At 38.7% G+C, this 14,713-nt stretch overlaps 1 protein-coding gene across 13 annotated transcripts in view; it reads left to right on the top strand.

Moving 5' to 3' along the window:
• The window catches only part of CDC42BPB (CDC42 binding protein kinase beta), a 97,622-nt gene that overhangs the window by 25,134 nt on the left and 57,775 nt on the right, over positions 1-14,713 (top strand). For 12 of the 13 annotated variants that reach the window (XR_015702343.1, XM_087747770.1, XM_087747781.1 and 9 more), the window contains one exon: positions 5,054-5,145. The exons of the other annotated variant lie outside the window; for it this stretch is intronic. Coding sequence is in view for 10 of the 12 variants with exons in the window: in XM_087747770.1 (XP_087603896.1) it covers positions 5,054-5,145 (92 nt within the window). In the remaining 2 variants the exon portion in view is untranslated. Of the gene's footprint in view, positions 1-5,053; positions 5,146-14,713 lie in introns of those variants that run through there. 13 annotated transcript variants of the gene reach the window in all.

The following is a 14,713-nucleotide window of genomic DNA, read 5'->3' as shown; positions in this document are numbered from 1 at the left end:
TCATTTTGTTGTTTCCCTGACATTAATATTTTGCAATTCGCATAGTTTCCTACCACAATGTTTTGTAAAGGGGATGAGTAGATAAAGCGAGCATGGTGGCAGATGAATTTCTGTATGACCAGACAGTTTGGACATACCTTCTGGGTAGATGTACCTGAATATTATCATCGTGTTAGGTAATGACTTAAACCCCAAATCACTTAAAAGATCAGTTCTGAACCATGAAACTATCTGGTGCAGGGCAGTCCAGTATATGAATAGGTTGTCCAGAGAGGCCATGGAGTCTCCATCCTTGGAAGTTTTTGAGACCTGACCAGGGAAAACCCTGAGTAACCTGGTCTGAAACCAATATTGACTGTGATTTGAGCAGGAGGTTGGACTACAGACCTCCTGAGGTCCCTTTCAACCTGAATTGTTGAAAGAGACCTGTAAGCCTGTGTATTATTTTCTTGCAGTTGTCACATTTGTTTAAAACTTGAAGCTGCCAATGATACAAAACATCAGATGTTCTTGAACATTTGGCAGCTTCGACTCAGTGATTTTTGTAACTCTGAATTTCTGGAAACTTGCACTGCCTAACAAAATACACAGGAGTCCTCAAATTAGAGCCGTTGGGTAACTCAACCACTGAAGCAGTAATCGTAAACCCAGTGGGTAGTCTTTTGTCCACTGTAATGTAAAGGTGCTAGCTTTTGTGATTCCAGATAGTAAATTATTGACATAAATTGGAAGGTTCAGAATCTGAACAGAAAGTAAAAATCCAAAACATACCTCAACACTTCTCATTTTTAACCACATTCTAGCTTGGGAAAAGTTGTCCTATTATTTTTTGAGGGTGATGTTGACAATACCACCATCCTTCTCTGACCTGCTTTCAGAAATTAGAGGAAATTTGACGTACGCTTCTGACCTTGACTGGGGTAGCAGTGCAGAGTGCCCAGTCTGCCATGTCACATCATCTCCACTGGCATTTCCTGCAGCTTTTAGTTGTTCTGAAATAGTCTTCAAATATCTTTTATCAGGTGGGATAATACAAATTGACTGCAGTGTAGATGCACCAGCTCACAGACCTCAATCACAAACCTGTTTACCTATGACTGCGCTTCAAATTATATTTTCAAAATATTCAAATTGACGTTTTCTTTTTGTGCAAACAAAATATCCTAGTCTCATCTATCAGGGGAAGAGGAGAATATGATAGGAATAGAATTTCTTCGTGAGTGGAGAGTTATGTCTTTCATACCTACTCTGGTTTTTGATGAAGAAATAAATGCTGGCATTTCACTTCCCGTTATGAATATTGATCAAAACATAGACTGTTACTATTTTGTATTATATTCTTGAGAGCATACATTTCTTGGCTCCTTAAAATTAGTTGGGTTTTTTTTTTTCCCCTCTTGTGTGGCCTTATGGAGAACACCCTTCTTCCAAACAAGTGTAAGTACAATAATGCAAAATCAGCTTGAGACAAAAGGCAGTGATGCATACAAATATATTGCACATAGAACACCTATCCCAAATTCTGATTACAGCCTCACAGTCATGAATAAACAAACTCTTGCAATTACTCTCAGCTAATGTTACCCTGACAACAGTATATATAACAAAATTCAGTAATCACTGCCAACAAAACCCCCAGTACAGCTAATGCTTCTGTTTGCCAGGATGGAATACTTTCATTAAGTATTAAATCAACTCCAAATCATAAGTCCTGCTTTTAATATTAGGATCAAAACTAATCAGTAATGTGTAATTATTCATTCCAGTATATGGAGAGAAGTTTGCTTTGAGTTCCCTATTTATAAAATAGTGATACATAAAAGGAGAAACTGGAATTTTTTACCAGTTATATAGTGGTGGGTGTATCACTTGGCATCATTCTGGCAAGCACAGCGAACACAGCTTTCTGATAATTTTTGGTGCAAGTTTCTGCTCACTCAATTTTGCCAGTTCTGTGCATGCTACTGATCTGGATATTTGAGTGTTGAGGAAGAGCAACCCCCTGGGGAGGAGCGGGAAAGCAAATTGGAAATATTTTTTTGATTTAACTTACTTAGAGGTGAAAATTGTACAATTTAGTACTTAAAAGCAACAAGTCACATCCTGGTGTAAACAGGGTTCTACTCCAAAACACCAATAAAGTAAATAGCAGTTTAAATGAATTACTGGTATCCTCTGAGCTCTCATCTGCTGCACAGCCTCTGGTGTTATCTCTGTGGTGATGAGATTCTGTGGATACTAGGTTTTATTTTCAAATTTTATTTACTTTTAAGGAATCTTAGATGCCTTGACAAAGATGTGAATTTTTTCATTTCAGGGGAAGTCCTATCCAATTTAAAATTTTTCTGTACATTCAAGTATTCGTGGTTAGTGCTTAGCTTTCCAAGAGAGAGACCACTGTAGTTGCAGTGTTTCTGAACACCAACACCCGATAAATACTAAAAGCCAACATTAGTTAAGTGCACAAATAGCTTGTAAAAATAGTAACTTCCTTTTAGGAGGGGATATTTTTTTCATTTACATGTACTAAACTAATTCATTTTAATATGTAGTACTTCAGTTGACCATTTGAGATGCAAAAAGCAGGACCAACCTAGGACTCCCTCATGTTTTTAATTGAAATGGTGGTAAAGAGAACGATGTCTGCTAATCCTTCCTTCTTGAAGGATACAATTCCTAAAAAGACAGAATTAATGCCCTTTTTTGCAGACACTATTTCTTCTCTTTACTCAAAGTTAAGCGCGTGCTCTCGTTGATACATAATATTTATTATCTTTTAAAATATAAAACTAATTGAATTCACTTGCTTTAATACAACTTAATGCATTTCTAAACCAAATCCCAGTTTTAGCGAGGTGAAGTTTGATACACTTCAAAGCAAGAAAAACTGTAGATAAAATAGTAAAATATTTTGTCACCAGTTGACAAAACAAGAAAAATGTAAGGAATAAGGGGTTTCTTTTAAGTGTACAAGACAGCTTACTCTTGCGTAGGTTTGTGTCTTCCTGCTTTGAAAGTTGCTTGGGATCAATTTACAGCAGCAGGGTTTTTTATAAATACTTAAACAAATTATTTTGGCATTCGGTTTACTGACTAGAATTATTGGTAAAATTGGTTATTTCTTAAAAAAAAACAAACAAAAACAAAAAAAAAACACCACACCACACAACTACTCTTGGGTTAGTATCCCCCAGAAGTAAAATTACTGGATTTCATTTCCCCTCCCCTTGAATTTTAGTAACAGAAGCTGGTGTTCTGCAAAATTAGTCTAATGACCTGTATTCTGTAGTAGTGATCCATAACTTGATAATGAAACTTTCCCATTTATTTCTAATCTGTAGTTGGGTTTTCTTAATCTGTCCTATTTGATGGGAAGGAGGCAAGAGAACCTTGCAAAATAATTGATATACATCACAGCCATCAGCAGTGGTATTTACTTGTATAAATGTCTGATTGGACTGGTATAGGTCTCTAACTGATTTGAGTTGGTGTTGCTGGTTAAGTTTGTTAGAAACAATTTGGGGTTTGGAGATGATAGTCTCAGTGGCCTTGTGGTGGGGGAGACCGTGGTAGGCATTTCTGCCCAGCTGAAATGGCGAATCTAGCAGAAAATCTGAGAGTCTCATTCTTAAATTTTGTGCTTCGGATAGACAAGAAACATTCAGTGAAAGGGGTATTACTTGTGGGGGAAACCTTCTCTCAGTAACACCTCTCCTAGGTACAAAGAAGCAGCATGACTGTTCTTCACTACAGCTATTTCTTCATTTTGTTAGCTGTTACATGAATTTTTGCTGAGAGGTTTTCAGGCTTTCTTGGTTAGACTTCATACTGAATTCTGTAATCTCCGGTTCAGACTTCTGTATCTTCTGTGTTTGTAAGGTTTGGTTTGTTTGTGTTAGCATCTGAAATACATCATCAAGGCAGTGACCCTCTTGTAGGAATTCTGTTTGGCTTATAAGTCATTAGCTTAATCATAATGTAAGGTGAGGTAAAATGGGAGTCTGTGCTGAATTACAAGTAGTAGTTCTGTGATGTTTTATTCAGTTGCAAATGGGAAAAATACATGTGTTTAAAAGCTTCAGTCTGTTTAGTCTAATAATGTTTGTGATGAGGTGAAGAGGAGCAATCTTCTTTGTGATTAGAAGTTTAAGCTGCTGCTTTGTAGACACTGTACTTGCTCTTGTGCTGTTCAGCTTGCACCACTGTTTTTCCTTATTGATTTGGTTAATAATCAGAGTAGTGAATTGTAATAAATGTTGTATCTGAACAGTAATCCTCATCCTGTGATGTGCTAGAAATAAATAAAATATTCTGAATGGGAACTGGGGAGGAGAAAATTGATGGGATCTGCAGGTACAGTGGAATTCATCAACCAGATATTTTGAGAAATGTCTTGAATCCAGTGGGACCACCAGTACATAGTAAGTGTAGGTTAGTTAATTGCTGGACATCTTTTAGGCTGCAGCCCTTCAATACTTGGTTTAACTGAGATCTGGTGAATGTTGTTTAACAGAAAAGATAGTTCAAAGAAGAAATCTTAAATTAGCCACAGATCTTGTAGAAAATTATTTCATTGCTATTGAGTAGAGACAGCTCTCTCTTGAGAGTGGCTTGTTAAAGCTTTAGCTGGTACTAACTAAAGTAATGAAAAGTAAAGCTGAACTCTGCTTAAGAAGAGAATTATTCTAGAGGCTGAAGGATAGGACAGATTTTCTCTAGGGTTTACCAATAATGAATCAGGTCTCTCCCTTTTACACGGTCCTTCACTGAGTCACAAAACTCTAAAGAAGGGGGGGAAGGGGAAATCCTTCTGGAAGACTGCTTTGCTCTTTACTCACTGGCAGCAAGGCAGAACCAGTCATAGGACTGAACTTTTTAAAAAATCCTAAGTGTTAATTAAATAATGTAATTAATATTTTTTCCTTCTGTACTTGTAATAGTAGTTGAAAAACTACTATTGCACTTTGTATGCAACGAGTACTTTTGACCTCTGGATTATGGATTATTTTGGTTTACAATATTTCTCTTCATAATTTTTTTTTTTCTTAAACAGCAAGACCATTTACAAAATTGGTAAAGGAAATGCAACTCCATCGAGATGACTTTGAAATTATAAAAGTGATTGGAAGAGGTGCATTTGGTGAGGTAAGAGATTTTTACTCTCAGTTGTAGTAATGTAACTTTCATCGTTTGTGCATCTGATTTCTCGCTACAGTTGATCTGTATTTGTCCTAAAGACAAGATTCACACAGACGTGTTAAAATATTTCCCAATGTGAGACATAGCTAGGTACTAGTGAAAGGTCCGTTTGAAGCAGGGTGTTTAGTGTCGGGTTCTGCCATTTCTGTGACTGGCTCATTCTGACTTCAATGTAGCAAAACAAGTGTCTCTTCGATGTGTGTATGAACAGGGTGGTCCCACCTAGCAGCTGCACAGCTGAATTTGGGACCTCTTCTCCCACTTGCCATATGTACTCTTCTGTGCTGCTATAATTTAACACAGAACTGGGCTGCTTCTATGGTAGGAACGCGGAGGCTGCTCCACCCATCTGCCTGTCTCTGTAGCAATCTGGTAATGCAGAAAGACGCATTTGGCTGCCTCAAAGGCTGTTCCCTGTCATCTTTGAAGATCAAAGGCTGCTGGATCTGTTTTTTGGACAGCAAGTTGAATCATGCTGGGATGATAGGAACGCCTTGTGTTTTGAGGACTCGCCAGTCCTGGGACCCTGGACTGAAGCTTTATTTCTTAATATGCTTGATGAAGGTCTCATCAAGTCTGATAGGGCTTGCCACTGGCAAAAGCATTCATGAGCATGTCCCCTCCAGTAGGATACCTGAGACTTCTGGAGAACCTCAAAGACAACTCTTTCAACGTTTAAGTATGTGTAACTAAACCCATAGCTGTCAGCAAAAGAGGTTATTAACTAGAGAATTTCTAGAAGTAAAAAAACGCTTAGATTTCTTTCAGGAAGCTTCTTTTAACTAGTGCCATGCTGAAGTCAAAAGCTCACTTCAGCTCATTAGCACTTGGTTACAATTTCTGCTGCCGGTGGCTAAGGCTAGGATTCCTTATCTTCATCTCCTGTTGTCTCCACCGACAGCAGGACTGCATGCCACGCAGGGCTTTCCTTCTAAGCATGGTGTGCCCTGGACACGTCAAACTCTTTCACATAGGATTTGATTGTGGGACAGAGGTATTGCAGACGGACAAGAAACTAAGCTAGAAAAATGCCAGGGTCCTACTCGACCTAGGGTCAGCGATGAGGTTTCCATGTGCATATGCAGTGCATAGTAGTGGGTAGTACCCTACCCACAGTGGTAGCGGGTGAAGTAATAGCTTCATATCCACATAATTTTAAGCTACTTCAGAGACTGCTTTTGAGAAAAGTGGGCACCTAAGACAGAAATTAGTGTTTCAAGAACATCTCTTCATCTGTACCATCATCTAATGATGTGATGAGGTAACATGTAGTTCATGTGTAATCATCGTGAGCATAGCTGCTGAAGGAAACTTGAGCATTTTAAGTAAAATGTCCAGATAAATAGTAACATCTTGACCTGTAAGACAGAAGTTCACTTTCTAGTGGATGTTGAACTTGATGAGTTGCAACATTTGTTACAAAAAAGGATGTGTTACCTTATGGTAGTGGAAGTACTGCATGAAAATCAGTTGGTCATTTCACTTGAGTGTTTGTTTTTAGCTGGCGTGTATTATTTGGATATGGCTTTTAGAGAGAAAAGTTACTGCAAAGTGTTTGGCAGGAAAAAGCAGAAATGGGAAAAAAATTCGGGAAGTCTAAGGAAGGGCCGAAAGCTACAAATTAAGTCCAGAAGAGAGGTATGAGCAGAGAGGTTTACAAGTAGATGAAAGGCCTAGAGAACCAGACAGTGGTAGGTAACTCTCTACCTCTCTGTTAGGGTTTTGATTCAAAGCAGTAGCACAGTTTTGAAGAGAGTGCCCCCACTTATTGCAGAATGATTTTGCTATGCGTGAGCTAGATTTCTTTTGGAGGAAACTAAACCAGAACCTCCATTCCAGGTGTGCACCAACTGTGCTTCTGGCCCCAAGCAGTACATAAGAATCACTCACTGGGTTTGACTCTCCTAACAGCTTCAAAGCATGTTTGGTCCAGGAGACCAGGCTACATACAGTCTGAAGCAAAAGTCCTGAACCGCATACAGTATAGATGGGAAGGCTCAGCACAGGCTACTTTCATCTGTTGTTCTGGTCTTGCTGTGCCAAATTACTTGCTATAGTGGCTGTGACCACTGATATCTAAAGAATTTTAGATAAGTGTTTTGGCAGTTTGTCTTTTGGTGGGATTAAAAGTGGTTTCTGGATCTTTTCAGAACTAGACTTGTGAATGCTATAGCTATCAAAAATGGTTTCAGGTCAAGGGAACCCTTTATAGCGACTTGCAGATGGAGTCAGTGTTGGGAATGCCTTCACACAGGGAGGGCTGTTTTCCATAGTATGTGCTCTGTTCTTTTTCAAAAAAGATGCTCTTCTTCACTTAAGGAATCGACCAACTGGAAATCTCAGTACCGCAGCAGATGAAGTATTTATATGAACTTCAAGAGACTTTAGTTTATACTTGCTAGGGGGTTTAGGATGACCTTTCTTAGCTTTGGATCGAGAGTCTTAAGGTGTATAGAAGATACAAATTCTGGGTGGAAACTTGTATTAATAATGTTTGGAGTGCCTGAATCAACAACTTTCACTTGAAAAAGCATGAAACTTAACTAAAGCAATTCATATGTCCCACACACCCCCAGTGGAAATGAAATTTCACAGAAATGAATTGAGAAAGTATCTTAATTTCATCCTTCTGTTAGAGCTGTGAGTGCTCACAAAGTCAGTGGTGTTAGTTATCTGTCAATATCACGTTGTCTTGTTCATCTTTTAATTATAAAAGTTTTAGTTTATAGTTGTAGCAGCTTGAAACTTTTTGATCAGTTTAAATTATGCAGGAATCATTGATTTTGAGTTCATTATACTTTAATCCCACTTGCCAGAGAATATTTCATGCTTTTTGCTTGTGAATGAATCCTTTGATCTTTGTGTATACTACACTGCTATAACTGCCAAATATTATAGGCATTATAAAATAGTAATTATTTAAAAGTTGGCATTCCATAATGAGAAAATAAAATCTAGTTTCTTGAGGGACTTGTGGCATCTGACTTGTATAAAGCAACACTTCAAAAAAACTGAGTAGGGGAGCTATAAGTAATTTTTCCATAGTATGTTCATACGTATAGGAACTATGTTAGAAATTACTCGATAGGTTTCTAGTGGTTTTAAGGTTATTCATTAGTTCTTGTTTAACAAAAAAACCCACAACTATCTGCTAGAAATAAATTGTAAAAATACCTATAAAATATTTGTTAACATGCATAAAGAAATTACTTAGAATCAAACTAAACATATTCCTATTAGAATTAAGTAGTTTAAACACTGAACAGCTAAACAAGCCAGACTTCAAAAAGGTTGAAAACTACATTCCATTCTTCTCAGTTTGGCTACTTTGCAGTTTTTGGAGAATGCCAGGGGCTTTAGTCGTACCAAAGAACTTTTGCATAAATCAGTAGCTTTGAAGAAAGATAATTAATATTGTGCCTTTATTTTGTTTAAGGTATTAGTTAGGATCAGTGGGCAATGTTTGCTACACAACATATAAGCGAAGAAAACATGGTCTTTTGACTGGAGAGAAGACTGACACCACATGTGAGCTTGTCCCTGTGAACGCAACTGCAAAATCAGTATCTAATTTAAGGCAGGTTGATATAATCACCAGTACATATTTGTACTGGCATATCAGTGCCTTTTTCTTTCTTTCTCCTTTTCAAACCAGCAGAACTCAACCTAGTTCTTTACACTTTTTCCAGCAATATAAGAACAAAACCCAACTGGTAATCCAAAACCACCTGAGTGAAAGTTCCTATAGCACAGGAGATCTGAGAAAGAAAGAGAAAAAACTGTTTCTTAAAGTTCTCATTATTATGCTAGGACAGAAATAGCCTACCCCAGAACCTAGAGATTTCTTCTCTAGCCATCTGCCAAAACATGCAGTTCTTCTTTTCTCATAAACTAAGCCGGCCACTTTGCATGCAGGGTAAACTGAATGTCCTTTATGACAACATTGAAGGATCTGACTCCTGGAGTCACTGGCTTGAGAACATAATGTAATTTTTTCAGAAGTTTCATAGTTATGAAGAAAAGTTTGACATTTTCTTTGAGTGCGTGACAGTTAAAATAGCATATAAATTGAAATGCTAGCTGTAAGAAGATAAACTACTTGTGGCTCTTCCCCATCTCCTAGGGTGTATTCACCTGGGCGTATACCCAGCTGGGTGGAACATTTTCGGGAGTGCCCCAATGTTACTTTCAGTCTTTCTGTTTTGCGGGTCATCTAGGCAGATAGCTCATGTGCAGAGGGGCAACCTCCATGAGGAATAAAACTAATAATAATTAAAAAGCCCCCTGAAATCAGAACTAAAATGGTTTTCTGTAATCTTAATTCAGGTTTCTATTAATAAAATTAATGTAGAAGTCTGTCTTTGTAGACAAGAATGAGTATGTTGTGTAGGGTGAAGTTTTTTATTAACTAGTGAAAATACACATTCTTTAGGAGAAGCTTTAAAGAATATGAGCACAGAATAGAAAACTCCTCCAGCTTTTAGACCTTTAAAAAACCACATCAAAACAAAAAACCCAAACCCACCTGTGGCTTGAGGTTTGCATGTACCTGACTACTCCTTCCGTCTAGAAACACTGTGGACCATTATTTGAAAGGAAATACTGTCCTGAGAACCTGTGCTTGGTGGGATTGTGCCTACCTGAGAAACTTATGCCAGCCTACGAAGCGCCTTCTGTGTGCTTGGTGTTTGCCTCTGCATGCCAAGGGAACTGGGAGTACTAGTGCTATGGTATGGTGACAGGGATGGGAGGAGGATCCTGTGTGTGGGGACTGTCTGGCTCTAAATACTTGCACTTGCTCCTTTGCAAGCCTTGTCTGACCTCTTAGTAATATACTTGTAAGTCTTTAAGATCACTTTTCCTCATTTTGTGCAAAGGACCATAGAGGCACACTGCTGTAGATTAATGCATTTTAATGAAGAGCAGTTGTTGAAGGAAGAACTGTGTCAAGATGTACGTTGTTTGAGAACTTGGATTGTATAATGTGGCTGACACCTCCTGGAAATTTGGCAGCATGGGACTGAAACAATTGTTTTCCTTCCCTTGTTTGTTAGCAAGGATTTCTTGAATGAGCAACGCTTACTGTGGTTGCAGCGGAAGGGTGGAACTGCTTGGTCTTGCTTAGCACAAAAATAACTAAAACTCTTAATGTGCCCCACCTAAGTATTATTGCTCTGGATGGATTAGAAATACCTTTTCATATAAATGCTGTTGTGTACAGACTTGATCTGTGTAGTGTTTAGTAATAGGACGTGTCACCTCAACTCAGGATGCTTAGTCAGAGTCTTAGCTGGAATCAACAGATGTAAAAATCTGTTTCCAGAAGAAAATAAATAGTGGTTGAGAGAACAAGACTGATCCCCTGTGTACCATGGGTTTCTGATAAATTATGTGGTTCCTAATGAGAGATATACTGGCTAAGGGTGCAGTGGGTCTCAAAGTGGATACGCAAGACCTAAGCTTCCTGCAGACCGTCATGCTTGGCAATGCGATGCAGAGCTGTTTGTGCTTTGTCTGCCTTGTAATTGCAGCCATAGGGTACCGAGTTTTACGGTTTTATGTACTTCTAGAAATTAACCTGGGGCACAGTGAGCCTGCAGACTGCAGTTAAGGCTGTCTCACCTATTCAGAAGCTTTGGTGATGGGTATTAGGCACCTAGCAGGGACTGTGCCTTCCTACGCTGTAGATGAACACAGTTCTTAAGTATGGCACACAATGTATGACACTTTTCATCCAGCTATTCAAAGAGGCAAAGCGTTCAGAACACGATGAGGAAGAAATATTTAATTAGCTTTACTTTTCCACAGTCTGCTCTTCACGAAAAAAAATATCAAAGCAAGCTATTTTCTGCTGTGGAAATGGACGAAGAAAGAAGCTGCTTTGTTTTGCAAAATGCTTCAAAAGGGCTGGTTGCTATCTTAGTCCTCCCCAGCTCCCTGTCTGTATGGCAGCTCCAAGTTACTATGGTGACAGGCAGGTTGCAAGGAGCTGGAGAGACACAGTTCATGGTCGTGCCGCTGCGAGACCAGCCGTTTGTCTCTGCAATCCCCCCGATTGCTGAGGAAGAGCTTAGGTGTTACTCGGGGCCTTTATTCTTCTTTTGCAGAACCTTTCTGGCCGGCACTTGTAAGTCATTTCTTATTTGGATGACACAAAGATCCACACTGTGTGTTCAAAAAATGATTTTGCTTTGGAAATGTGCACCATGGCATATGAACCCTACCAAAAGACGCTCTGGTTCCTCATTTTGAATGAGCAACGTTCATTAAAATAGACATAAAAAAATGTAAAATAGACATAAAAAAACTGATAGAGCAGTCCAGACCAGTTTTTCTCAAACATGCAATATTAAAACTGTTAACTAATGAGCTATATATATCAAAGACTTTTCATATCCAAGAGTATCGTGAGGATAAAGCAGTTCCTGCAGTGTTTTTTCAGTAGCTAGCGTCCAAGGCATCAATAGTGAGAGGCAGAAACAGTAGAGTAAAAGTGGCATATACAAGCTTTAACTGAGGGAAATGACTGTAATATTCAATTATGAATCTGGTAATAAGACATTACGGATAAATTGTTTACATCTGAAATGACATTTTGTCTCTTCTCCCAGTTGAAAGGCTTGTCTAAAATCTCTGCTCAAATGTCTAAAGCCATTCCAAGTTCCTGCCGAAGGTTAATTCATGGTAATTTTACACGATTTTATCCATGTAATTTCATTGCCCATTAGCCTAAGCAGATCTTTTATCATCCTTATTACTGATGTCCTTCCTTCCAATTTTATCTGCAGGTAGCAATCATATCCACTTTTTGACTTTTGTTTTGTTTTGAACAAGCAAATCTTTTTCTGTTCCCAGGGTAGTAGGAGAGGCTCTTTAGTTCCTTGATCACCTCAATAGTCCTCCTTCACACCTGCTCCAGATAAAGTTTATTTCTCTGGGGTGCGGCTGTGTGTAGAGTTTCCAGTGAGCTTGTATTTCTACAAGGCAGTAATGTTTACCCCTCCCTGTTCGTGTGTATCTGCCTATGAATTCCAGTGTTTGCCTTTTTCTTAACTACCCGTCCTTATGAGCTGATTGCACGAGGATTATCACCTATACGTGGGTGCTGTTCTTCTTTTCAGCTGAGAACTTTTTTGAGTTTCACCTTGTCCTGGAAAGTCCAGTCCTTGAGGATAAGTTTTACCTGAAAGTTAAACGTGCCACAGGCATGAATAGTGTGTTAGATGGCTTTTTTTTATCTTTGCTTCGAAACTAATGCCAGCATGGTTTCCAAGAAGTTGAACACCAAAGAATTTATAAACTTTTCAGTAGAAAGTCTTTTTGTTAACTATCTTAATTGTTTTCTGGAAATCTAGTCTTGCATTTAAATGATTTCTGCACTTTCTTAAGCCATGCTTATCATTTACATAAAAGAAAATTTGTAACTTGATACTGCTTACTGATGTTGATCATGTCACTCAAAGGGCAAAGTACAGTGGTGGGAAGTTCTGTCCTGTTTGTAGAGGCTGATTTGGCTCAGATTCCCGCCCTGCAGATTCCCGCCCTGCAGATTTCATCAGGGCCCGAGGAAAGGTGGAACTTGGCCTAGGCTGGCTTTGCACACTGCAACCCTAAATGTCAATATCAAGTGGCTTTTGAAGATGAAAATGCAGCAAAATACTTCTGTAAAACAATTCAAGAAGCAAAATACTAGCTCTTGCCAAAGTCTAAAAATGTTGTTTTAGCTATATTGGTTCCATTTTTATTTTACTGCAGTAGAAATGAAACAGAACTTTGAGGCAAAAAGTACTGGAAGAAAATGGATGTCAGAAGTAATACAAATCTGATAGGGTGTTGTGGCGTGTAGTTACCACAGCGGGCACTCATTTATGCTTTAACCCCAGTTTTTTTGACATAAATATGTCTTAAGTTGGTTGAAGCGTAGGCATGAGGATTCGTTAGGCTTTCTGAGGTCCTTGAGGAAACATACTTGATCTGTATTGCAGTGTCCCTGTTGCCGTGAATCTTGAGCATGATGAGTCACAGTGAGAGTAATCGAACCAGCTGGCGACAGCTTCGACCCATAGGGGCTTGCCTGGAAGGGGGCTGCAGTGGCGGCGGAACCCCTTCATCTGGAATTTTTCCTTGTCAGTGTTTTAAGACTTGGTAAAACAGAATCACCTAAATCTCTCTACCAAACCACTCTGTGATTGTTGAGTATTCGGAACCCTGGATTCTTCCTTCCAGGAGAATCTAGGTATTAAAACCTAGTTTTAATTTTCTTAATTTGACGCAGGTATCAAAGGTAGTTGTTCTGGGTCAAAGGTGCGTGGATTAGTTAGCCCACATCGCATTTCTTTGGCCAGGGAGAGAGGTGTAGGAAAACTCCAAGGCCAGAGCAGAGCTGAACCCTCCCAGCTTCCAGTGGCTGAGGGTTCAGGGACTCCCAAACCACAGCTGTAACTCAGTGGTCAGTAGTCTCTGAGAGTTCTGCTACGTGTGTTACTTGGGTATTAAGCATGTACTTAAATACTTTCCGAATACTTAGGTGTCCACAGCAGCCTGTGGCTGAGTTCCAAAACTGTTGTGTGACAGTAATACTTCCTTGATCTCGCTACCTTTTTATTTTATTTGATGCTTTTCAATTTCTGTGTTATGAGAAACAGCAAATAATTTTTCTCTGTTCATCTTCTCCGCAATATTCACAGTTTTGTATGCCTATCATAGCTGTTATCTCTTCCAGGCCTGGAATATTTTAGGTTATTATACCTCTGCTTGTGCCTTTTTTCCTTTCATTATCCTTAGCATACTTTTTTTTTTTAAACTTCTATTACAGTGTAAGTTGTAATAGCCTTGGAAATGAAGAGTGAGCATCAAAATTAAATCCTGGTCTTTTGCAGTCTGTATATAACTACTGTTCAGCCAGTAGACTTTTAAACTTTGAAGACAGAAGCAATGCTTTTGTTCTTAAAGTAGTCATTTGCAGCAGTGTACAAATCTGCATCCTTTGGAATATCTCTGAACACCGAGTGTTTTTTCTTACATTAGTAGATGTGGTGGATTGGTGTGTAGTATAGAAGCCCTCATGTTTAAAACCTGACATCTTGCATGGTTTGCACAATTGCAATACAAGAGGTTTCTGTTTGATCTTGCAAAGTGGCCAGTGTGGTTATTGTAATTGAATTTGAGGTATGCCAGAGAAAGAGGAATTAATGCAAAAGTAAGAAAAAACAACTACACCACAGTATCTCAGAAGCAGCCAAAGCATTATATGATGAATGTAAACTTAGAAATACTGCCACCTGATGAAGAAAGTAAAAGAAAGCTAACTCAAGGAAACGCTGAAGTGTTTTATGGAACAAAGGCCGTAGGATTTTTCGCAGTATTGCAACAATATTCTTGCTTATAATAGTACTGAGTTTATCAAGGGATAATTTAGTTTGTGATTCCCTGGTTCAGTGCGGGCATCAATGAGGTTTGGTTTTTACATTTCTGTTTGTTTGTTTTCTTAAAAAAAACCCAACAAACTAATGAT

The sequence above is a fragment of the Nipponia nippon genome, unplaced genomic scaffold (genome assembly GCF_047370975.1).
Source record: "Nipponia nippon isolate SJK-2023a ecotype South Korea unplaced genomic scaffold, ASM4737097v1 scaffold_11, whole genome shotgun sequence".
NCBI lineage: Eukaryota > Metazoa > Chordata > Aves > Pelecaniformes > Threskiornithidae > Nipponia > Nipponia nippon.
This window is presented reverse-complemented; position numbering and strand designations above follow the sequence as displayed.